Here is a 26302-nt window from a genome sequence, read left to right as displayed (position 1 = left end):
ACATGTTCATATCCAACAAACACAGGAAGCTGCGAAGGCGGCTTGTGATTTTGCGTTTCGCAGAATCTGTTGGCCCTCCTGATCCATTGAAGGCAGTCTGTGGGGTTTCAGGAACAGAAAAGTCTTCAACTTTCCAGTGGGACCAAACAGTGCCATCTTTCGCCTTCTCTGTGGATCCAGGCATTGTGCCAACATCAGCAGTTTTTTGTTTTTTGCAAGGAGGGGAGTTGCCGTGCACTGTGTCTTCCTCTTCATCTGATGTAGCCTCAGTGTTTGAACTGTCCCGCTCAATCATATAATTGACCACTCGGCCCCTGGTGCGTCTTTGGAGGGGAGGATTTGCTGGTGCAAAAGCAGTCGCATTCTCATAAGAATCATCCTCTTCACTTGAAGAATCGGTTGCGCCGTTTTCATTCTGAAATGCTAAGTCTCCAAAAGATCCACCATCAGATTCGTAGTCTGGCATGCTCTGAAGCATGGCTAAAGCCTCCTGAGCGTTCATCCTTCTTGGTCGCCTTGGTTGTGCCATGGTGAATTCCGGGTGAATTCTGAGTCTGTGTGCTGTGCCTGCTCTATTTATCCCCACAGAAATTCTGTAAATTACTCAACTCCTTGAAAAAGCTCATTTACATCACAAAGGGAGACAACTTAAACAAAGAAACCCCAGCACACCAGCTGAAGTCACCAAACCACATTCTTACATTTGCATTTGATTGTAAAATGGAGCACCAGAGGAGAGCCGTTAACACATTGGGGGGATTCTTGATACAAACTAGGTGCAGACTAAAGTCTGCACTTTGGGACTTTGAGTCCCAAAGTGCAGACTTTCCCAAAGTCCCAAAATCCCAAAGTCCCAAAGTCCATTTTATCCATACAATGACTTTTTGTGAATTTAGTGAAAGAAAAGTTTTAGCACACAATCATGTTTTACTTTACCTCAATACATGCGGTTAAAATGTCTCTATTTTAGTGTGATGACGAGAGACACACGTCTAACTTGAGGAGCATATTGCTAAGCTTTACATCACATTATTGATTAACAGACATGATATGAAAACCCTACTAAAAAGGTCAGAAACATGTCCCTGATTGTCTAGTGGTCAGGATTCAGTGCTCTCACCGCTGCGGCCTGGGTTCGATTCCCGGTCAGGGAATTTTTATTGGGTCACCACCTGGTGGCTTGATGCAGAGCTTCAGTACTCTACACTAACATGACTGCTGTTTCAGCCCTACTGATTGGGAATAGATGTTATTGAATCTTAAACTAAAGTTGGTATTATGCAACCTCCCCACTTAGTTGAATGCATATCTCCAAACTTGTTCAAAGCTGATTTCCATAAGCTAAAAGTGTATTTCTGTAAAAAAGATATAATGCAACCCATTTGGTCAGACCTCTTTGTGCTGACCATCTGGCTAGGTAAACTCTTTCTGGTAAATGAGGTTACCACCTGTGCACACCACTCAATCACAGCTTCCAAGCCCAACTGACTACCCAAATTTTTTACTATGTCTCTTGTACAGTAGTTATTTTGGGTAGACAGTCTATCAAATTGATACAATTTAGTGGTATTTTGCTGAAGAAATGTTTTGTAGGCCATGGCATTATTGACCTGTCATCCAGTGTATGCCAAAGGGAATCAAAATCTTGCATTTGAATCCAAAGCCGGACAACTGTGTTTAAGGAAAATCCATTTTATCCCTACCATGACAATGACTTTTTGTGAATTTAGTGAAAGGAAAGGTTTTAGAACACAATCATCTTTTACTTTACCTCAATACATGCGGTTAAAATGTCTCTATTTTAATGTGATCACGACAGACACTCATTTAACTTGAGGAGCATATTGCAAAGCTTCACATCACATTGTTGATTTACAGACATGATGTGAAAACCCTACTAAAAAGGTCAGAAACATGTCCCAGATTGTCTAGTGGTCAGGATTCAGTGCTTTCACTGCTGCGGCCCGGGTTCGATTCCCGGTCAGGGAATTTATATTGGGTCACCAACTGGTGGCTTGATGTAGAGCTTCAGTACTCTACACCAGTGTTTTTCAAACCTGGTCCTCAAGGCACCCTGCTCTGCATTTTTTGGTGGTTTCTGAGGTTCAGCACACCTGATTCAGATGATTGCAGTTCAGCAAAGCCTAATAATCTGCTATCAATTGATAACAGATGTGTGAAAGCTCGGAAACATCTAAAACATGCAGGGCAGGGTGCCTTGAGGACCAGGATTGAAAAACACTGCTCTACACTAACATGACTGCTGTTTCAGCCCTACTGAGTGGGAATGGATGTTATTGAATCCTAAACTAAAGTTGGTATTATGTAGTGATGGGTTGATGAGGCGTCATGAAACGTTTCGACACATTACCAAACTGTATTGATACTGTGTCGATACTGTGTCACTGAATACTGACACCTGCTGGACATTAAAAATCCCTACAGGCAACCTAGTTGACAGAGTTAACTGACACTGATTTGATGACCTATTATATACACTAATATGATGCAATTCATTGTATGATGCATTGTATTATTATTAAAACATATTTGATATTTTAGAAACAGTCAATGAATAATGAGAACCTGCATCATAATTTAATAATCTCTAATCTGTATTTATTTGTCTATCCTCATCCCCCAATACATCTTCCTACACCTTATTTAATTGATTTTATTTTTCTATTGTATATACTGTGTCTAAACATCCTCTATTTTCTTGTATGTGCAATTTTTCCTGCTACTGGAAATACAATTTCCCGAAGGGAGTAATCCCAAGGGATTAATAAAGTCAAGTCTAAGTCTAAGTAAACATGTAGTAAATGAAGATGCTTGTTCACTGGTATTTTTTTTTATTTTTTTTTTTACAAATTTTTATTAAAAAAAATAAGTTTTGAAATTCAGTCTGTTGCGCTTTTTTTATATTAGTTCTCCAGCTGTGGAAAACACCCGCTCACACAGCACAGATGAAGCTGGAGTGCACAAAAATTTTAAGGCCAGGCGGAAGAGGTTTGGATAAACCGTCCTTTAGTTTTTCCAATATACAAGAGGATCCTGGGACCTCGCAATATTGCCCTCTGCCATGTATCTCTGCACCTCAAGGATGGCATCAGCTGTGGCACTTTTGGTCTGCCTCCCCACTTCGAGATCAAAATGTTCCCAAAGGTCATCTTAAAAAAAAAAAAAGTATTTTAGTACATGAATCAAGTGGAAACTCTGAGAGGAACAGGATGAAACAAGGAAATTAAAACAAATACCTTATTTTCCGAAATGACATCAAAGTGGTCCCACACGGCAGAAACCTTTCTTTTTGCTTGAGGAAGCTCCATAATTTTTGATGAATTTTATATTCGCAAAACACGCAAGATTGTTTTGGCAGATGCATCTCGTTGGTAGATGCGCATCCTTATAAAGGCTTGTCAGTCAGTTTGAAACATCGGTCACGTGACCGATACAGGAACTGTTTCGGTCACGTGACTTTTCCGTAGCGAAACACACGTCGACACAGGTTTCGCTCTATGAGACAGACACATGCGCCAACGCATCGGTGTTGCCCGACCCATCACTAGTATTATGCAACCTCCCCACTTAGTTGAATGCATATCTCTAATCTTGTTCAAATCGGATTTCCATAAGCTAAAAGTGTATTTCTGTAAAAAAGATATAATGCAACCCATTTGGTCAGACTTCTTTGCTCTGACCATCTGGCTAGGTGAACTCTTTCTGGTAAATGAGGTTACTACCTGTGCACACCTTCCAAGCCCAACTGACTACCAAATTTTTTACTGTCTCTTGTACAGTAGTTATTTTGGGTAGACAGTCTATCAAATTGATACAATTTAGTGGTATTTTGCTGAAGAAATGTTTTGTAGGCCATGGCATTATTGACCTGTCATCCAGTGTATGCCAAGGGGAATCAAAATCTTGCATTCGAATCCAAAGCCGGACAACTGTGTTTAAGGAAAATCCATTTTATCCCTACCATGACAATGACTTTTTCTGAATTTAGTGAAAGAAAAGTTTTGGAAGACAATCATCTCTTATTTTACCTCAATACACAGAGTGCGAAATACGGGTGGGTCCGGGGGGGCTCGACCCCCCCGATTAACCCATGAGACCCCCTGAAAGCCTCAAAAGCAAAATTTAAAGGGGCTCTTAAACTGTATAATAAAAATATTTTTTGTCACTAATGGTAACTAAAAGTTTTTAAACTCAACATGTCCAGTATTAAAATTCAATACCTTTATTCAAAAATATGTCCTGTTTTTTGTCAAGTGGAGCCAGCCAATCCTGTTGGCGTATGCAAATTAGCCATATGCTTTTCCACTTTTAATAACACTGTCAACGCGGAACAGATTGCGCAAAGACAGCAGGTCTTCAATCCTGTTTGTGGACCTCAATGGAACTCCTCTGGACAAATTTGTCCCAGTTCCAAAGCAGGACATATGCGTGCATGAAAGAGAGAGACAGACAGAGAGACAGAGATTGAGACAGACAGACAGACAGTCTTCGTGCGTGTGTGTGTTTTCATAGACTGACTGTCTGTTCAGGCTCTTGCCCGCTCCACCAGATTCACAGAAAGCTTCATCCACCAAGCTGTCAGGAAGCTGAGCCCCCCTCCAAAAAAAAAATCACTCTGGACAAACTTTCTCCTGCACTATTATTAATACTATATTTATTTACTGTTCTTTTGCACTGTTACTGTTACAAATGCTATATCTTACATAATTGGTAATAATAATAATAATATTTTTTTCTGCTGCCATTACCATCTGCATTTTTGCACTAGCATAAGTATTGCATATTTTATATTGTTGTACATTTTATATTTTATAGTGAAATTGAAGGTTTCAATTTTAGTATTAGGAACTGATCTTATCTGTTGTGCCTGTGCACTTTATCTGTTTCACTGTTGGTGAATGAGAAACGTCCTATCGAGTCCTTGTATGTCTGGTGAATGTGAAGAATTGACATTAAAGCTGACTTTGACTTTGAAATGTTATAGGCCTACTGCATATTGAGAAAATGTAGATTGGTATTGCGCAGCAATCGGGAGATGGGGACCCCCCCAAATATTGACAGGTATTTCGCACACTGTTGAGAAAGCCACCAAAAAATCTGTTTGTTACATACGGAGCTTTTTCAGCTAAAAATGGCAACAGATTGTACCTTTATACAGGTTAAAAAAGCTGGCCTTCTCAGAGGACCATTACTCAGAGTTACAGATTAAAATGAACAAATATATGTTGTTTTCTTAGTGAACAGAGAATCAGACTATAGACATGGTTCCTACAGCATAAGGCAAGTTAAATTCAAGACTTTTTAAGACTTTTTAATGCCACTTGAAATAAAAATTGAAGACCAAATTCACAAGAAACACAAGAAAAACCAGCTTGCGACAACTTAACCCAAAGGTTTATTTTAACATAAACCACTGCACTAATGTTTCAAATTTTGAAAAGCTTCCCATACAGGAAGAAAGCTAAAAACACACAAATGACAGATATATTTTAACAATTATTTAACTGAATTCACAAACTTTGTTTTAGCAGGGAACAAAACAAATCAGTGTTAAAGCCACAACATAACCAGTGCTAAGTCTTTTTTGCAGCTATTTTTCTTTGTATCATTTTCTTAGTATGTTTGATTTGGTGATAAGTGGAGGCGTTGCAGAGACAAGGGTGGAACAAAACTGAGAAATACCGGCTGTTTCTCGGTAACTCCATTTTGACGCTTTGTGTTTCGCGCTTCACATTTGCGACTCCACTGCCTTAATTCCCATCGTTCCGAGCTTGAATCGCTTCTTGCACAAAATACACTGTGCCTCATGTATGTTCCCTGGTTTTAGCCATGGAGAAAACTCTTGACTGGAGCCAATTTTTGTTACATTTACACTTGCTCATATTTTCCAGACAAAAAGTTAACGGTGCATCTCCCAAATGTCCCGGCCGTAACAACGTTTTTATTGGTTCCGCTATCGGGACAGAACCAGTAATGGCGAGCCATTATTTTTTTTAATAAAAAAAAAATTATAATTGTCAATTTTAACGTTTTATTTAGATTACAAAAATAAATCGTAAGAAAAATAATCCTATTTATGATGTAAATTAAGACCTATGAAAGACTGATTTAAGACATTTTAATACCAATTAAGGCCTTAGTTTTATTTTGAAGTATTCAATGCCTTTAAAGACTTTTTAAGGACCCGCGGGAACCTTGGTAAAGCTTCTAGATATCTTGAAAATGATTTTCTCTGGCATCATTATATTGGTAGACAGGTTCATAAATCTAAATACTATAAATGTCATTGTACTGTGGTTCTCTTGTGTTCAATAAATATATGTTTGAGCTCATTTTTGGAAAGCCTTTGAAAGCATTGGGATGAGTAGCTGTAGTAGGTCCATCAGCCACCAACATTTATTGCAAAGCTGCTTTATGACACACACAAAAAACTACTTTTTATTTCAATTTGAAATATTTGTATTTTTAAATAACCAGATAACCATTATTTTATGTCTAAGAAAATGAAAAGATCTAAAACATACAAAAAACACTTCATAGCATTAAGGTCCTGTTTTTTAACCACATTAATAATAAAAAAAAAAAAATCAAATAAAATCAAAACCCTTGTTTTATTAAAACGTTTTGGTCTCTTTAGTTTCCTAAAAGTTGAGTTTTCTCATTAAAATAATTGTGCTGGAAGTACTATGCCGCTTTCTTGCATAAACCCCCCAAAACAAAACAGGGAAAACTGTGTCATGCGCAGGTAAACATTGTGTTCTTTCTATCGCTGTGTCTAAAAAAGCCTGTTCATATATGGACATCCGGTGCGACTGGGACACCTGGTAGGTAGCATACGGTCGTTTGGTGCATGGCGCGTGTTTTGAAGCTGCTTGTGGAGAAATGTCCTGGGCCGTGAGTAGTGAGGAAACAGGAAGCGATTCTTGTGGGATGGAAGAGGGAAATAGTGACAATGAAGGTTGGAAGATAGCAACATCAAAAAATGAGAAAAAGCAGAAAAAACAGAGATCAGTTAAAGGGGAATCTAGTTCAGAACAATCCAGTGATGATCAATCCATACATTCCACAGCACAACAAAATGAATTCAAAGTCGTTAATCAGGCAGACTCTTTTACAAATTGGAATCCGGTTAACTTAACAAAAACCATCAATAAACTTGTTGGAGAAGTCAGAGGTGCCAGAATTCTGTACAGTGGAGACCTGCTAATTAACTGCAGAGACAGCGCCCAGCAAGGCAAAGCAATACGAATCAACAAAATTGACGGGATAAGAGTTCAGTGCAGCCTATTGGAGAACAAAAAGATCAGCAGGGGAGTCATTGGAGGAGTTCCTCTAAAAATTTCTGATAAAGAGATTCTGGAAAACATAAGCGGTGCAAAAGTAAAAGAAGTAAAACGGTTAAAAACAACAAGAAACGGAGAAAGATCTGACAGTTTATCGGTGTTAATTAAATTCGAGGAAGAGCAATTACCAAGCAAAGTATTCATCGGTTACATCAGCTATAATGTCAAAATCTACAATCCTCCACCATTGAGATGTTTCAAATGCCAAAAATTCGGACACATTGCAGCAGTTTGTAAAGGGAAACAGAGATGTGGAAGGTGTGCAGGAGAACACGAATATGGTAAATGTGGAAAAGAAGCTAAAATAAAATGCTGTAATTGTGGTGGAGAACATACTGCTGCTTATCGCGGCTGTGAAGCAAGCAAAAGGTCTGAGGAAATAAAAAAAATGAAATTTGAGCTCGGAATAACCTACGCTGAAGCTGCAAAAAGGATCCCATCTCAGTCAGAAAAACCCAAACCTACAGTTCAACACACGGCAAATTCCAAACCTCTAGAGAAATCTCCAAAAATTGACGAAGACTCACTAATTGTTAAAAAAACAAATTTTGTTCTTTTCATGGTGGAAGTGATTAATTGTACTGCACAAACAACAACAAAAAAACAGAAAAAATAAAAATAATAGTGAAGGCTGCAGAAAAATATCTGGACGTAAAAGATTTGAACTGGGAGATGGTTGGAAGCATGATGGGAGGACCGATGGGACCATCAGAAACTGACAGATTTACGATGACCTAGAGTAATTTAAAATTATATGGGCAAATGTGATTTAGTATTATGTGGGTTTAAGTTACACAGGGTTTTTTTTTTTTTATTATTATTATTTTTTATTTATTTCTTTCTTTTTTTTTGGGGGGGGGGGGGGGGGGGGGGGGGGGTGAATCGTTTCCTGTTTCCTTGCTTTACTCCATATCAGTTGGTGGCGGTAATGCACATTTCACAAGTTTGCCAATCGCCATAAAATCTCATAAGAAGAAGAAGAAGAAGAAGAAGAAGAAGAAGCAGACTGGGACACCTGGTGACACCTGTCGGAGGGGGCGTGGCTACAGCACCCTGCAGCGCTGGCCGGGTGTGGTTCGGCTTGTTTTCAGCAGCGGCTGCAGTTTCAGCTAAGAGCTTCCAGAGGAGAGGTCATTGAAAGCAGCAGGTGAGTTCAAAGCTGTCAAAGTTCACCTGTTTAAAGCTGCTTTTGTTTAAACACTCGCTTTATCAGCGGGTTTAGAGGCTGGGGAGCTTTTTTTTTTTTTTTTTTAAATCTGCCGGCTGTGTAGCTTTATTGTCCCCAGATTTAATGTGAAAATGTTTATTGAAACTGTGTGATTTTTACATTTTAATTGTTGGTTTAGTTATTTACTCTAACAGGAAACCTCTGTGTATCTAGTTTGTATTTTTTAACCCCCAGTAGATTAAGCAGTGATGTCCTCCAGACCCAAAGGGAGCCCCCCTCCATATGATGAGGATCATGAGTTGTAAGTTTTTATTTTGTATTTAAAAAAAAAAAAAAAAAAAGAAGAAGAAAAAGCTTTTAATGTTGAAGCTATGCTTTCCCCTGGAATTTATGTAAATAATAAAATATCTCAAAAAGATAAAATCCAGTGTAAAATGTGCGTAGACCTTTTGTTCTGCTGGGAAGTTTTTGTTCATTGATTTACTTGTTAAAGGGAACAGAAAGATTTACTGCTTTAAATCTGTTTAATTATGGCTCCATTTATTTATTTACATAAGAGATCAGAACCAGACGGAGGATTAATATTGCGTTATTTCCACAGCTCCTTGAATGTAGGCAGTTTCTGTATGGAGTGAATGATGTTTGAGTAAGCAGAGAACATGCTTTTCAATGGAAATAGGAATGTAATCCAGAAATGACACTTAAAACATGTTTTTGAGAGTAACTTTGTAACTTCTTAGATTTATTTCAAATTCTTTTTTTCAAATTTGATTTTCATACCATTTTTTTCAATGTTAAATTTTTAAAAGCATTTTTTTGTATTCATTTTTATTGATTTCTTTTTTTAAATTTAGTTTTTTTTCTTTTTTAGTCAAGTTTTCTAATTGTAGTCTTTTTAAATCGCCTTTCATAGAACACATTCTCTACTCTTTAAGCCCATTACAAACGCTTACTGTTGATGCTGTGTTTTGAAGTAGAGAACAACAGTCGTTCAGTTTGATATATAGACAACTTCCTGATTCACATATTTTATAAAACACCTGAACTGACTATTTGTTGTCTTAATGAGAGCAGTGGGCTTTAGGCGGCCCTGCAAGGCTTTAAACCTGGGTTTGAATGGAGACAAAGCCATTCTAAAGGACATATCAAGGTGCTCATTTTGAGCCTGGATCCTTATTTATTTTGCAGCCCAGACTGACAGCAGCTCATTGGCTAATTTGTATCACGTGCCGGACGATCCGGAGGGTTTTACCGTATTAACAGGAGAAGCGGCGCAATTGAAATTAGACACTGTCGTCGGCAACATGTGAAATTTTCCACAATACACCTTGAAAAGTAGTAATTATCCATGGTCACTAGTAGACGAGCTGATATATCCCAGATTGCTTTGCGAGAGCTCTCCTCGGAAAGCATCATGGACTTTGTTGTGACAGTGGTGATAAAAAAAAAAAAAAAGATGGCGCAGGCACCATGTGGAGAGGTGGAGTTATGTGAGCAGCGGGGATTGAAAAGCAGTGATCATCTCTCCCAACGGTCAGTTAACTGAGTTCACTATAAAGTCCACTATATTGTTCCCTGTTCTATATAGTGATTGAGGCATATAGGGGTTAGGGCGAACGTTCGGACACAGCCTAGATGTTCTGTAAAGCTCAATAAAAAAAAAAAATACTATTAGTAAAACTTAATCTGAAAAAACTAATTTGAAATGAAATGAAATTAACAACTGTGTAAGAAAAAAAGTTTATACCTGTTCAAAGTGTACCCTGCCTTTCGCCCATAGACCGCACTGGGATGCAGTTTAAGTGGGAAAAGATGAATGGAAATTTGGAAAAAAAGAAAAAAACAAAGTTAATCTCAAACTTTTTTTTATAAACCGTTTTTTAAAGTTGCTATTTAAAAAAAAAAAAAATTCAATTCACAATGTTTATTTGCCTTCGAATTTCCATCTACAGATATGTTCTATGTTTGCTACAACTATAACTAAGCAAAACTCCCTCTATGCAGCTGTTGCTAAATAAAATAAGGAGTTTGTGATTGGATTTGGATCAAAAGTTCTTTGTGTCTCTTTGCAGCAATGGAGTTCCTCAGCCAGCCTATTCTTACTACCCTGATGATGAGTTCCATCACTTCTATCGCTGGTCGTCGCCTCCGGGAATCCTTAAAATCATGGCCATCATTGTCGTTGTTCTCTGTGTGGCCATCTTCGCCTGCGTTGCCTCCACGCTGGCGTACGACAGTCAGGGGGCCATGTCTGGCTTCGGAGGGATGTATGGAGGAGGAGGAGGAATGTATGGAGGAGGGGGGTACGGCTCCAGCTTCGGAGGTGGTGCCTATGGAGCTGGAAGCAATTATGGATACGGTTCGATTGGGGGGAACTACAATGACCCGCGGTCAGGAAAAGGCTTCATGATAGCAATGGCAGCCTTCATCTTCGCCATAATCGTCTTCATCATCGTCGTGTCTCATCAGAGCCTGTCACAGAGCAGGAAGTTCTACTTGGCAGTGTTGATCATCTGTCCCATCTTGGCTCTGCTCATGCTTATTGCCACCATCGTGTACCTGGTGGCGGTGAACCCCACAGCCCAGTCCTCAGGGTCGGTTTATGGCAACCAGATCGCTGCTTTGTGTGCTCCGTACCAACAACAACAAATGCAAGGAGTACTCATGAACCAGTACCTTTACCACTACTGCGTGGTGGAGCCGCAAGAGGTAACAGTCCTGTCCTTGGTACCATCCTGAGACTGTGCGTGGGAAGTCATTTTAAACCCTTTCCTCTGTTTCAGGCCATCGCTGTGGTGTTTGGCTTCCTGGTGACCGCAGCTTTGATTATCATGCTCGTCTTTGCCCTGAAGACTCGGCAGAGGATCCAAAAGTACGGCAAAGGCAACATCCTGTGGAAGAGAGTAAAGATTGTGGACGAGCTTTCACCTCCGGAGGATGTCGAGGCGTGGGTGAGTATCGCAGTAATCCTCACTTTGCACATTTTAAAATCAAACAGCTTTCAGGCGGGAGGTTCCCAATTATTTCAACCATCAATCCATTTTCCTACGCTTATCCCAAGCGGGGGTCATGAGGGTTGCTGGTGCCTATCTCCAGCTGTCTATGGGCGAGAGGCGGGGTCTACCCTGGACAGGTCGCCAGTCCATCGCAGGTCAACACAGAGACAAACAGGACAAACAACCCTTTTACGCACACACTCACACCTAAGGGGACTGTAGAGAAGCCAATTAACCTAACAGTCACGTTTTTGGAATGTGGGAGGAAGCCTGGGTACCCGGAGAGAACCCACGCATGCACTGAGAGAACATGCAGAAAGAAACTGGGCCGTTATAGGTACCAGATCTGCTCGGGGCCCCGCCGCTTCTTATGACGCCATGACCGAGAATCGAACACAGAACCTTCTTGCTGCAATGCAGCAGAGCTGACCACTGCCGCACTGAACAGCCCTACACTTCAACCTTTGACCCCCAAAAATAACCAGTTAGCAAACTGGGGCCTGCCCTAAAATACATTGTGCATTTTACAATATAATGCTATATTTAATTAATATTTGAAAATATATTATTGTGGCATGATCTGTGATGTATATGGGGGACCTAAGCCTAAATTAATATATTAAATGGATAAATGTAAATGTTCCATATAATAAGTAAATTAAACATTGTTTTATTTATCTTATTAAATATTCAAATACTAGATTTAACATTAAAATGTAAAAATGCGTCATTAAATAATTAAAAATACATTTGAAATTATAAGTTAAATCTAATTTGGAAAAATTACATTTATTTTTAAAATGAGATCCCCTGCTCTAAGGAGCAGACACCGTTTTTTAAATTTTTTTCAGCTACAGTGCTTGGGGAAAAATTGCCCATTTAGCATATCTGTTGGGGAAATGGAAAACAGGTTTGTTTTTGCTCAGAGCGCAGAAAAGAGGAACATTTCTTTTTGTTGTCATTACAAGACCTCCATTACAGCTCAGCACCAGACGCAGACATTATTGCTCCTTTAAATTCTTCTTCTTCCAATGACCATAACCAAAAAAAAAAAAAAAAACACAGCAAAAGCCGTCTAAGAATCAATGCTATGAAAAAAAAGCTTTGACTTTTTTCTAATTTTTTTTTTTAAATATATCTTTTTGCCACATTTCAACTTTTCAGATAGTAAAACAAACTTTGATACTTAACCAAAAATCCTGGGCTAAAGACATATGCAGGTTTGGTTATTAAATAATACATTTTTTTTATCTGGATGGAATAAGCATATGTCCACCACATATTGCCATATGTGGAGAAAGTATTTTCCCCTTTGAACACAATAAACGGATCATCTTAAGGTCTATAAATGTTGGACCTTTGTGTTCTTTTTGTTCAGCAGTGTTTTTTCACCATGGGGAGAAAAAAGTACTCCTATGACTTAGAAGTAAAAGTTGACTTTTTGTAAAGAAAATTAGCTCCTTTTGTGTTTTCCAGCTTCTTTTATTGGACAAGTTGCCATTGTGCTCTTGGCGTAATTGTGTCAGGTCAGCTACTACTGCAAGGGTCATATTTTGCCCATTTATAAATAATGACTCACTGGGAGCCTTAGAAATGCTGCAGCTTTTTACCCCTCTGACATCATGGTCCCTTGTCTGGAGTTGAATGTCTTTGGATCAGAGCAAAATGTATCACTTTTTTTCAGTTTAAATGTCAATCTGTTTAATGTTCTGTTTAACAAAGCGATAAAACGGGTTTGGCAATAATCAGACGTGGGCGTGGCTAGAGAAGTTAAACCAAAAACACTGTAGGTTATTCAGCTGATGCACTGTTTATCAAGCAGGGTAGTTACATAATGTTAACTTCCCTGAATAAATAAAAAAAATGATGAACTGAAACAAATTTTTGTCTCCAACTATTAAAATGTACCACTTTAACAGAAACCTGAAACAGCAATTTAAAGGAAAAAATAACTGGAGAAACCAGAGAAGGGAAATGTGAATCTCATATAATGCACAAAAACAAATTCCTCTTTCTTCTTTTTTTTTTGTGCCGAGTCATCATGTTGGGAAGGATGAATTCAATTCAAAATAACTTTACTAATCCCAAAAGCAAAATTCAGTACAAACAGTGATAGATGTACAAACAATGCAATGATCCTTTTCTGTTTTCCAAGCACAAATAAACTTACAGTAGTAGCCATTCTAAATTTCCCCACTTTCCTTGATGGGCCCTTGGCCGGTCCCCTACAATTCCTTTTTAAGCATCAATCTTTGTACTAAAATATTATTTCTGTTATAATTAGTTGACATTAAGATTTAAAGAAATGCTTCATCTCCTGGCCAGACTCTGTAAGTCAGTGAAAGGGTGGAGTCAGAGTAAAGAAATATGCAAGACGGGCTCACTCTAGTAGCTGGAGGGGATTTTACTGGGAGTTTCAGGGAAGTGGGCTGTTATTCAGCTGGCGTTTGACTGGGAAGGGCCATTTTGAATGGCTGTTACTTTAAATCCTCTTTTCTTTTCTTTATTTTGGTTCCAGAGCTGAAGTAAACCGGATAAGGAAATGGTTGTGGGGGGCATTTTATGATTAAAACTGATAACTGCAGGAGTTTGATGGGTTTTTACCTCAGATACTTTTTCAGGTTAAACTGGCCTGATTTAACTTCATCTAATGGTCGTCTAATAATGAAGTTATATATGTGGCTGAATGGAATCATTCAAACCGCTGCTTCCTTTTTCTGCCTTGCTAACTTTGGGACCTTTTCGATGCCTAAACGTTATCAGAAGCTCAGCTTCAAGTGGCTCTTTCTAGAAAGAATCCACCATCTGTCGCTCCTCAGCAGTAAAGGAAGTGGAGACAAAGTGGTAAAACCAGTTTAGGGACAGTGTTGTGTTCAGGGATGAGAGAAGGCGGGGCTTAAACTCCTTCCATCTACAGTTTCAAGGTGCGGCATGCTGACTGATAACAGTTTCACTCTCACAGGCGGCCAGGCAAACGAGAGGAGGCCACATTCTAAACATACTACTGTGGAGGTTTTCTGAAATGTCTCTATTTGCTGCTGACTCATGATTTATGATTAGATTTTTCTTTCTTTTTTTTAAAATATGTTTCACAACATTATAGAGTGGAGCAGCAGTGAGTGTGAGTCAGTTGTGCTTGGAGTCATGATGACATTCAGCTCCATTTATAGAGCAGTAAACAGGAAGAGCAGGTCCGACCGCTGCTCTGTTCCACACGGCTCAGCAGATCCTCCAACAGGACCAAAACTTTACCAAGAACCCGAGACTTTTTCCTCACAGCTGCTTGTGGGAACCTGTCGGAAAGTGCATGTGCAGGGCCTTTTGCAGACCTTGCTTGTTAGCTGTTGTTTTTGCAGGGTGTATCCCAGCTGTGGCGCACAGACGACAAGTCTGTGCGGGTGTGTCATACCAGAAATGTCAGAGATTCAGTGGATCTACTGGAGCAGACATGCGTTAAAGTGGTCGTTCCTGAAAGTAAATTTAGAACAATGAACCTGATATCTACAACGATCTTCTTATATCCTTTTTTTATTTACATAAATTAGATTACCCAGCCTGCAGCATCCACAATGATACAGATCTTTGTTTTTCCTTAAAGGTGAAAACATTTTTCCCAGCCTCATTTCTTGTCTCAAGAGACATAAACAGCTTCAACTAGAGACTAACCCTTTATAGGGCACTCTGTGAAATACTTTGAAAACCAAATTTTCATGCCAATAGTGTTAATGGAATCCAGGATAAGACCTTATTACCCTTGTAAAAATATGGATATTTTGATGGCAAAAATTAATGTTAATGTAAAAACAAGAAACGCCAACTTGCCTGAATATATTAAGAAAAATAACAAAAGTGCTTCTATAAGAAATTTATAAAAAACATTCTGAGAGTAAAAGAAACACACTTTTTAACTTTTCAATTAGTTTTTTTTTTTTTTAACTTAATATCCAGTTGCTAATATATCATTCAAGGGCTCATCTAATTGGTCAAATGCCAAAATAAGATGTACAGCCATGTAGCAGGGTCTTTGCTGAATGGCTGGACATAGATCTTGTGCTTCTAGATCTCACTGACGGACGAGGGGTATGCAAGTGATCAAAAACGGTAACTTGGGCTAAGGAAGAGGCTGTAATGTTTTGGGTTAGATATCACCTCAAGAGAGCATTTGGAGACGCTAGTCTCTGGATTTCTGCAACATTCATTTGGGTGTTAGCAGGTCTTTAATCAGATATCTGCTTGCTGGAGGTCTAATAACCAAAACACACAAGTTTAGGCTGATTTAGTTAAATTTATTGGCTGCACCTCCATCTTAGGATCCATTTTTATTCATTTCTAGGTCTTTAAATGTCCTTCCCCCTCTTAAGCCCTATAGCACCTCGTTCTAGCCTGAGCTCAGATCGTATGGAGTAAAATGTAGGACGACATCTGGTCTTAGGTCTTAAGAAAAACAACAAAACTGTCGATAAAGAAATGTTCAAATGTTTGAAGGCTATATCCAGAGTATCCCATGATTCATTGTCGGTCAAAGCAGATTAATCAAGCTCTGACAATGATGGCAGAGATGGGCAAAGATTGAGATGAGAAAAATGATATATTAGGCTTTCTTTGATCCTAAATCAACATCTAAGGTGTTCACCATCTGAAAATGTAGCTAATATTTGCTGAGTTTGTCAAGAATTGGCTTAATTTAGGAAAATGGCTCCTTTGTTTCCCTTGACTTGATACTTTTAGGTATTCTAACAACTTTTTTCTTGAGTCCTGCTTGTCCTAAACACTAGAATAATCAGCCATCTACCGTCATCATTTTTCCCAACCTTTTTTGTTTGTTTTTTTAAATTGGCCTTTAGGACTCTGTATTATAAACACAATATCCCTTTTTTTATTTAAATGTATTTTTTTTTAATATTCTATTTGACAATAATGGGATTCTGATTAAGTTGGTATTAAATTTTGTCTGTTTCAATTTTTTTAATGTAGAATCTTATTGGCTCTGTTGGTCTATAGCTGCACTTGTACCAATGCAGCACTTTGGCCTTTTGTGTTTGTTTTGAGTGAAGGTTTATGATTATTATTTTTTTAAACATACATATATAATTTTCTTGCCTAATTAAGCTATAATTTAAGAGAAGCCACAGTGTTGCTCTGGCTAATGTTGTTTTAAATTCAGCTTCCTGAATAGCTTTGCTTACATAACGGCAGATTTGGGTTTAGATTTGACTTGTCGTTCGTTTTATAACAAACTTCATGGTGTCTCCAGTGTATCATACTTGGATGACACTCCCAACAGCTACTGCTTTGCTTTCAATCCCATAACAATGAAGGACTGTTTCAGGTGTTTTCTAAACAGCTTCCAGGAAAGGTCACATGACAGAAAGACGAGGAGAGGCACGCTCAATACAATCTCATTCAGTGTGAACATCATTGTGATAGTTAAAAAAATAAAACAACTTGTAAACTGATTGTTAATCCATTATTTGTGGCATTATGGCTCTTAGATGGTGGAGCTGACCGAGTTAGTGACATTAGACCTATGATTGATATTTGTAGCTTAGCTTTATCAGGGAATTCTCAATAGAAATCTAATAACCAGGAGACTTATCCAAATGTTGGTGTTTATTAATTAAATATATGGATAAATAAATGTAATGAAGATGCAAATGAAATAAATCTAAATTAAATGCAACATAGTTGTATTTAAATAGTATAAATCCCCCTAGTGGGTTTGTGGAGGTACTGCAGGACTGGTTGTTGAAAGAAATTGTGGCCCGATTCTTGAGAAACAGTTATTGGATCATTTGACAAGCTTTTCTTAGTTATTGTTTTATTCAAAATAATTAAACTTGTTTGTTTAAAAGCATTAAAATAAAGTTGTAAACTTCCAAACTTTCATTTATTGTCAAAACCTTAATAATATTTGTTGTTTTAATCTTTCATAAAGGTGAACAATGTGTCCGTTCCCCCTGAAGAAGCTCCCATGGCAGACTATCCTGAGAGGCTGAGAGGCTCCAGGAGTTACCTGGATGACGAGAGCAACTATGACAAGCCTCCTTTGAACTACACCCCACAGTGAGTTTACTCACACTAATTTCTATTTAGCCCCATTTAGAAAAGAAAAGAATGTCTTTATGTGCATTTATATGAATACTTTTAATATATTATACTGTTACTTCATAAAATCCGGTCTCTAAAACTTTTGTTTCATGCATTTCTGGTATAATGTGAACGTATCGCATCACAGAGCGTCTGTGTGTGTGTGTGTGTGTGTGTGTGTGTGTGTACTTTTATATGTGACCTATTTAGGACCTTTTTAATATATTTGCTGACCTTCTGAGGACCAACAGGCCTTATGGGGACCAAAGGCTGTTTCTAATGCAGTAGATCCCCTTTTTTTCTGCCCTAGAGAGTCAGTTTAGGGTTATGGTGTGAACTACCTTTAGGTTAAAGTTAGGGTTAGGAATGCACTGATAAGGATTAGGCTTAAATGCGCTAACTAAAACCAATGAAAGTCGATGTAGAGCCTCCATGCGGAAAGAGAGAAATACAAACTCTGTGTGTGTGAGTGTGGATGTACCTGTGTAGCCAAGAGTGAGGACCATTTTTCCAGTTTCAGCATTGGACTCAGGACCAGTTGTTGCAAAATGAGGACATTTTGCTGGTTCTCACAAGCTATTTTGCTAACAGTTAGGTTTAATGCTAAGATATGAATTGGGTTAGGGTGAGGTATGCATTAGTAATGGTTAGTTTTAGGGTTAGGACATAGAAAGGGTTGAAAATGACTAAAAGTCAACACATGGTCCTCACTACATATAGCAGAATGAGTATGGGTGTGTGTGTGGAGTTGATGCTTGACAGTTGTGTCAAAGAATAAATATTGCAAGAGGAACTATGAAAATAGATTTGTGACCAAAACTAAGGAGACATGAGTCATACTTTCTTTTCACGGTGAAACTATGTGAGATGCTTCTGTGCTGATGAAGGAAGGTGACATTCTCTGGCCGAGGTTTTCTACTGGTTTAGACAAACTTGTGTAAAACTGGAAACTTAATAAGTAATTTTTTTCTTTGGTTATTCTTGTACGTGTTAAAATATGCTGGAAATAAAGATGAACTGTTTCTAAATCCTCCGTCTCGCAGACCTGTGGTTGAGAATCGACCTTTGCAGAACGGCGCTCCTTCTGGCAGCAGCTCGGAGCTCGCTAGCTCCTCAGGACGGCCCAAAAAGAGGCGCCCAGGACGGCCGCGCCGCGCCGACGGACAGGACTACGAAACCGACTACAACTCCTCTGGGGACGAGCTGGACGACAACGACTTTGACAGGTACTGGGAAAACCAACAGCAGCAAACCAAGTTGATCAGCAGTTGGTCTGATGGTCACCTTTTTTTTTTTTTTAGTGAGTATCCCCCAATAACAAGTGAGCAGCAGCGCAACAACTACAAGCGTGAATTTGACCGCGACCACCTGGAGTACAAAGACCTGCAGGCGGAGCTGGACACCATCAACAAGGACCTGTCCAATCTGGACAGAGAGCTGGACGAGCTGCAGGAGGGAAGCCCACAGTACCTGGTGAGAACAAATCACTATTTTATTCACTATTTTTCCCTCACAGGAGCATTCAGCATTGAAGACTTTACACTGGGCTACAAATCCTCCTTCTTTAACAGTTTAACACTTAGTTCAATGCTCATTTTTATGCTCTATATTTAATTGATTGGTTTGTCATTTACTATTATAAATTTATAATAGTATTGTATGTTTTAATTTTAGATTTAGGTTGTAATGATTGCTAATTTTATACACTAAACTCCTAATTCATACCAAACCCTAGTTTATGAAGCATTTACTTTGATAAAATTTTACATAACTTATGTGATTTTGTTCATAGTTATTTATTTATATTGTATTAAAATTAGCTGAAATATAAAAGATAAAATAAAACGGAACCTAAATATTTTCCTCAGATTCTCTCACTGCAAAAAAAATTGTAATCTCAATAAGCCATTTTTCTTAAAATAAGTGCATTTTTTCTTGAACTGAGGAGGCAAGTGAGACACTTTGTCAATGGAACAAGACAATTTACAATTAAAATAAGTAAAAAAAAAAACAAAAACAAAACAATTGCATTGTCTTATTTCAAGTGCATGTTATCTAATTATCTTATTTTAAGATTTAAAATACTCATTCCAGCGGCAAATACGTTTATTTACTGAAATTGAGGGTAAATGCACTTAATTTAAGGAGTTTTTACTTATTTCTGAATCATTTTTTGCAGTGCTGCAGACATAAGCAGAACATTTTGCTTATATACACAATGCCTTTCAGCTGCTTCAATGATTCTATAGAAATCTAGGCTAATCTTGAAAATGAAAGAATATTAGATATTTTTAGCAAACTAATTAAATCTTGAAATGTGTCTTTGCTTCTTAACAGGATGTCCTGGATGAGTACAACAAGATAAGGGCCCTTAAAAAGGTAGGAGTCATCATTAAGGCTATTATAAACAGCTCATTAGGATAGCATGGACACCAGAGGATGGATGCTTCCTTAGAATTTAATTTCTATTCAACGCAGCTTGATATGGACGACTTCTAGGGTCTTTTTAGTTTTAGTTTTTTCCTGCACAAACTGCCACTAACTCTGAAAGAATATATGTAAAGACTAAAATTCCACAGCAAATTACTTTCAAAGTTTTGTTGAAATAGTCACCAGCATCTTTAAAAGAACCACAAAGCAATTTTAATAGCTTTTCTTTACACACACGTACGAATGCATTGGAGATACGGTATGTTTGAAGAGCCTGAGATTAATTTTTCCTCTCTTGATTTCAAAGAGTCACAGTCAGTGTTTTTCTTTACAAAGCTTTACTATTTTCACAATATTAACTGAAGACTATTGCAAAGTTAAGCTTACCTTCATATTATGGAGCTAATAATTAGCTTTATAACCATGATTTCTGAGAACTGCTTTGCATCCTGTCAGCCAGTGTATGGCTGATGTGTAGAGGTATGGAGGACCAGGAGAGGTATGGAAAAAGAAATGCAACCATTTAAAATTTAAATCATACATTTAGAAATCCCATTTAAAAGTATTTTTGTAATTTCCGTCCTTAAATGAAATTATCCATCCATCCATTTTCTTCTGCTTATCCGGGGCCGGGTGGCGGAGGCAGCAGTCTAAGCAAAGATGCCCAGACTTCCTGATCCACTCACACCTCCTCCAGCTGCTCTGGGGGACCCCGAGGCAACACCAGGCCAGCTCAGAGACACAGTCCCTCCAGCGTGTCCTGGGCCTTCCATAAGGCTTCCTCCCAATGGGACATGCCTAGATAAACTCCCAAGGGAGGCGACCAGGAGGCATCCGAAACAGATGCCGCAGCCACCTCAGCTGGCTCCTTTCGACGTGGAGGAGCAATGACTCTACTCCGAGCTCCTCCTGGGTAACTGAGCTTCTCGCCCAATCTCGAAGGCTGTGCCCACACACCCTGCAAAGGAAACTCATTTGGGACGCTTGTATCATAATTTTGTCCTTTGAGTCATTACCTAGATCTCATGACAATAGGGTGGGAACGTAGATCGATAAGTAAATCGAAAGCTTTGCCCCCCGACTCAGCTCCATCTTAACCAAGACATTCCGATACAGCGTCCGCGTCACTGCCGATGCCGCACCAATCCATCTATTGATCTCAAGCTCCATACATCCCTCACTTGTGAACAAGACCTGAAGAGGGGAGTCCACCTTTCTCCAGTGGAGAACCATGGCCTCAGTGCACACTCTGGTGCAAACCACCCCAGTGCACAGTGGAGGTCCTGGTTTTATGAGGCCAACAGGACAACATCATCTGCAACAGCAGAGATGATATCCTAAGGTTGATTTAACAAGAATTTTAAATTGAGTTTATCAGTCAATTATTGAATATATTAATTTGAAAATATGTTTTAAAATCTCATTTCTAGATGGAGATTAAAACTCACCATTTAATGATTTGATTATAATTGCCTTTTCTCATCAAACATTTGTAACAACAACAGAAACGAACGTCCCATATCATGATGCCACCATTCTTCATGGATCGGTTCAGTTCCTGGATCGTCTGACCCCTTTTCTCTTTAATCCAGTCAGGAGCCACTTAAGCTCTTTATTTTGTTTTTTTATTTTTCTCTTTGCTTTGCACTATGGATGTTTTCTTTGATGCGCTGAAGCTGCTTCTCTGCCGTTTGTTATTCTTTCATTAATGCAAATGGTAGTTTTTGTCCCCGATTTTCCAGTTTGGGTTTCATTTTAAAATAATTTGAGTTCATTTTTAGCTGAGCTGTGTATAAACTTCTGCAGATATTTAACCTGCTTACTGTCATGCCCCCGAAACACCAGATGTTATTTAGACGTCGGTTTTTAGGTTAAATAAGCGTCATAGTCTTGATTTAGGCCAAAAATCACTTTCGAAAACTAGGCTGTGTTTGGTCAGTCTGATTTTGTCCCACTTTAGTCCAGAAGACATTACAAACCCAGATTTTAATGTCTTTTCAGCGATCTGAAAATTACAGTTTTTTTTTACTTTTTCCTTTTCAACCGAATATAGATGTTTCGATGTAAATCATGTCATCTTCACAATATCTTCTCAACCAGTTTTACTCAGTGGGTGTCTTCTTGTCTGCGGGACACATGTGGTGCCTTCAAATGTTCAGCCTCTTCCTGCCGCAAAATGACTGCCGTCTGCCATTAAAATGTTTTTTTTTTATGGCAGGCAAAAACCCCCTGAGGGTTAAAGAAAAACCTGATTTATTTATTTTTGACCAGTAAAGTGAACTATGCTCTTGTTTTGATCAATGTTTTTTCTTTCTTTTTAAGCACAATGCACAAATTATTTGCAATGGAGACTTGGGGGATTCCAGACAGGGGGCCACTACCCCTGTAGAAATTGTCACGTTTCCTTCTATGGCCCCTGTACTGAAGCTAAATACATCTCTTGTGGTGAAATGCTCTGCCACAGAACCGATAACTGACTAGTTTCTATGACGTGATCAGAAACAAATTTTATTTTCTACATTTCTGGTTTTATTTAAAAAATGATTTTAAATTTGTATTAATGCAGGGCCAAAATTTTCCTCCCCTATATCGGAGATCAGAGCTTCAAATGGCTCTTTGGCTTTACGTCTCTCTTAACCAAACAAAGAACTATTAGCTTTTCTTCAGGCTTTTGTTCTTTGGCCCCATGTATTAAAGGTTATTTTAAATAATGTTTAATTATTTCTAAATTTAAATGTATTTCTCACTATTTAAAGGGGCATTTATTAGTTTAATTGAGCTTTTAATGTAATATTTAAATCATGTTTTGAATGAATAAATGCATTTTTAAATAAAATGTAATTATATAATACATTTTTTAAACTTTTTTTTTAAATTTAATGGGACATTTAATTATTCTGTACATCAAAATTGATAAAACATATAAAATAGTTGAATAATTTATTGCCGGCATCCCCAAAGTCGGTCCTCTAGGGCCGCTGTCCTGCAGGTTTTAGAGGTTTCTGCTTTAGCACAGCTGATTATGATGATTGCAGCTCAGCAAAAGCCTGTTAATCAACTATCAATGAAAATCAGCTGTGCTGCAGCAGGGAAACCTCTAAAACAGGGGTCACCAACCTTTTTAAGGCTGAGGGCCACTTCAAGGGTACCGAGACTGATGAACGGCGACCATTACTGACCCATGAGCTGCAAGGGTTAGCGTTAGCCTAAACTTTGTTCATTATCAACATATTTTTATTGTTTCTGTTAATTTCTAAGTTTATTTAGACATTGTCATTTTGAAATCTCTATAAATGATTAAAAAGAAGAGCAACAGAATAAAATAAAATTTCAAACTTAGCCCACTGGTGGGTTGTTCTGCATTTAGAAGACTCTGAGGGCCCCCCATGTGGTCCTTGAGGGCACCTTGGTGCCCACGGGCACCGCGTTGGTGACCCCTGCTCTAAAACCTGCAGGAAGGCGGCCCTCCAGAACGACTTTGGGGATGCCTCATTTATTGGATAACTTGAAATTATTACAATATAATATAATATACACTGCTGTTCTTCTAAATCAGGGGTCAGCAACCTTTCATGTCCATAGAGCCAATTTGCCCTGATTCCAACCAAGTAAAAGATGTTTAGAGCCGCAAAGTAGATGAATTTTTAGAAAGACTATTTTTTTTTTATAGGAAATTAGTTGCCATCTTAAACAACCAACAATGCATGTATTTTTAGCTTTTAAAATAATATTAAAACACATAAATTTCAAGCTAATTAAAAGGAAAACGGCTCAAAGAACATATTTTTGATTCCTTTAATGTCCTTCTTCTCCATCTTATAAAAACCACTAAAGCTTTTAAGAATGGTATTTATTTTGTAGTATATTATTTAGTTCTTCATATACATTTTAGCCACTATTAAGAGCTGCTGTAGATGGTGCAAAAAGCCACATGTGACTCTGGAGCCGCAGGTTGCAAACTCCTGTTCTAAATGGAACTGTGTATTAGGTCTAGTAAGGCCTCTAATATGTTATAGTGACCTGTTGGGAATGTTTGTGTGTTTCGGTTGTCCTCTTTCTCTGTTGCTCTCGGCTCATATTATTTCCTTTTCTTTAGACTGCAGATTATCAAGTGAGGAAGCAGCGGTGTAAATATCTGAAGCACAAACTGAACCACATCAAGAAGATGGTCAGTGATTACGACCGCAGTGGCTGAACATCTGGACCGATAATCCTGTCCATCAGCGAACAGAAAGAACTCCTGAAATCCGGATGGACACTTGTGGCAGGGCAGCCTGCCACAAGTGTCTATGATGAACAACTAAAAGTTGGAACCGCATCGTCGTGTTTTAGCACCGCAGAAACCCTTTCTTTTTCTTGTATTTTGTCGTTGTTCATACCGTGAGTGATTATTATCACACATATTTATTGTCTTATTAAAGATTTTGCAGCTTTTATCTGGAGTGAACAAACAAACGCTATGTAATGCATAGTTTGGGTGGATTTTGCTGCAATGGATTCATCTTAGCTCATTACTTTCTTTAGTTTTATCATTTTACTGTACAATGACTGTAAATATGTGGAAACGGGTTTTGGTTTTTAAGGGTTCCTTGTTTAGCATAACAGTAAATGTCAAACACTGATCTATTTTTTCCTCTTTTTTTCCTCCAATTATTATTTTTTTTTATTTCTATAAAGCATTGTATTGAACACTTTTTAAACTAAGAAACACATTTTAAACACTCGCAGTTAGCAGCAGAATTTCACATGTATTTATTTGTGTTTGAAACTTTAATGTGAAGATTTTTTTTCTACAGCAGCATTCACACATTTTATAACATTAGTATTACAATGCGATGTAAATTGGTGCCTCCTGCTAACCTCTTGTTGTAGAGACATAACTGCTACGCCTTTTCTAATCCTTGACACAACGTCATGAATTGTTTTGTAAGTGATAACATTTGAAGGAAATCATTAAATACAGTCTTGAAATAAGTACCAGGTGTCTGTAAAGCATTCATTAAGCAGAAGCTATTGAGCGTTTGGATTTTGTACCTGATCTGAAAAATGTAATAAAGCATTTTGCATGACAGCATCTAACTCGCCGACCAGTGTCTGGAAATGGCAGAATAGCAGCGTTCTTTCACTAAACTCTGGTGGACATCAAAGTCTAGCTAAAAAAGCATGCATTGATCATACATTTGTTATAAAGGCCTGAGGGTGTTGTGGAGGATTTTCTTGAAATTCCCCCCCTCTCCACTTTTAAAAAGATGCACGTGCGAGAGCGTGCATGAGCCCATTTCTCCTCGTGCATGTTCTATTTAAAGTTTCTGTTCTCATAGCTCATCAAAGCTTACTGTGCCTGAACATCCACCCTACCCCCTAAATCCCTCAATCGCTATATAGAGCGGGGAATATATAGTTGACTTTAAGTGAACTCTCTTAACTGACCGTTCGGAAGATGATAACTGCTTTTTTCCCCTCCCCATTGGTTATGAAACTCCTCCACTGCGCGGTGTCTCCGCCATCTTTATTAGTCAACGCTGTCAGGTAATGACAGCCTATCGTGACAGCAAATCCCATAATGCGTTGCGAGGAGAGCTCAGCGCAAAGCATTCGGGGATATATCGCCTCTTCTGAGGCCTTTCTTTTCTTCTCATAAATTTCGTAGACACTTTTTCTCTTACGACCCTCGGCCATTTTTAAAGAACCGCCGTGAGAAAGGAGAGCTTCAATGACTGTCTGAAACCGTAGCTCACCATAGATATATGCCTGAATGTGCACATGCACAGTAAAAGATAGAAAACGGGGCGAGCACCTAGGACGGCCTTACGTAAACATATCACCAGAATGATTGACAGTTAGGAGGACCACTTATTTAGATGATCCACCCGGAAATAAAAAATCGTCCTTTATACCTTTAAGATAAAGCCGCACCTATTGATTATTCTGACAACAGATTAAGCTGTCTATTATTTTTTTTAACTAATCTGAAGAGACATAATTTTAGTAAATATTTCTAAATAAACATTTGGAATGTATAGGGAAAAAAACATTTTGTGCATTTTAAATGAATTGCAAATAGAAAAACATTTACACAAATCTATCTAGCTAACTATATAGGCAGCTATAAGGACAAGTTGTACAAATTTTATTTATATTCACAGTTTTGTCCTAATTACTGCTATAAATAGGGTATTCTATAATTGAAGAGCAAATTTTATACTCCACTAAGCCCTGAAAAATAAGCTTTACTCTATTATCTGTAACTGCAGGTG

At 38.2% G+C, this 26302-nt stretch overlaps 1 protein-coding gene and 1 non-coding gene across 2 annotated transcripts; both read left to right on the top strand.

The window, feature by feature from the left end:
• Positions 1-1082: 1082 nt before the first annotated feature.
• trnae-cuc lies at positions 1083-1154 on the top strand. Its single transcript has one exon. It is a non-coding gene; the product is annotated as a tRNA-Glu (tRNA).
• Positions 1155-8397: 7243 nt separating this feature from the next.
• On the top strand, positions 8398-24322 carry oclna (occludin a). The gene is made up of 9 exons (XM_038272569.1): positions 8398-8511; positions 8760-8833; positions 10605-11241; positions 11316-11483; positions 17464-17591; positions 18659-18841; positions 18917-19088; positions 19953-19994; positions 24142-24322. The coding sequence occupies exons 2-9, from the start codon at positions 8781-8783 to the stop codon at positions 24238-24240; spliced, it is 1482 nt and encodes a 493-aa protein (XP_038128497.1). The 5' UTR covers positions 8398-8511; positions 8760-8780; the 3' UTR covers positions 24241-24322.
• Positions 24323-26302: the final 1980 nt, after the last annotated feature.

The sequence above is a fragment of the Cyprinodon tularosa genome, unplaced genomic scaffold (assembly GCF_016077235.1).
Source record: "Cyprinodon tularosa strain WSP-4 unplaced genomic scaffold, ASM1607723v1 ctg837, whole genome shotgun sequence".
Classification (NCBI taxonomy): domain Eukaryota; kingdom Metazoa; phylum Chordata; class Actinopteri; order Cyprinodontiformes; family Cyprinodontidae; genus Cyprinodon; species Cyprinodon tularosa.
Note: the sequence above shows the minus strand (reverse complement) of the source record. Positions and strands in the feature narration are given on the sequence as shown.

Excerpts from the sequence above, each read along its gene's own strand:
- oclna (XM_038272569.1), top strand. The coding sequence starts at position 8,781 with ATGTCCTCCAGACCCAAAGGGAGCCCCCCTCCATATGATGAGGATCAT. Across the intron at positions 8,834-10,604 it reads TATGATGAGGATCATGAGTT|CAATGGAGTTCCTCAGCCAG; the intron begins GTAAGTTTTTAT and ends GTCTCTTTGCAG. Across the intron at positions 19,995-24,141 it reads AGATAAGGGCCCTTAAAAAG|ACTGCAGATTATCAAGTGAG; the intron begins GTAGGAGTCATC and ends CCTTTTCTTTAG.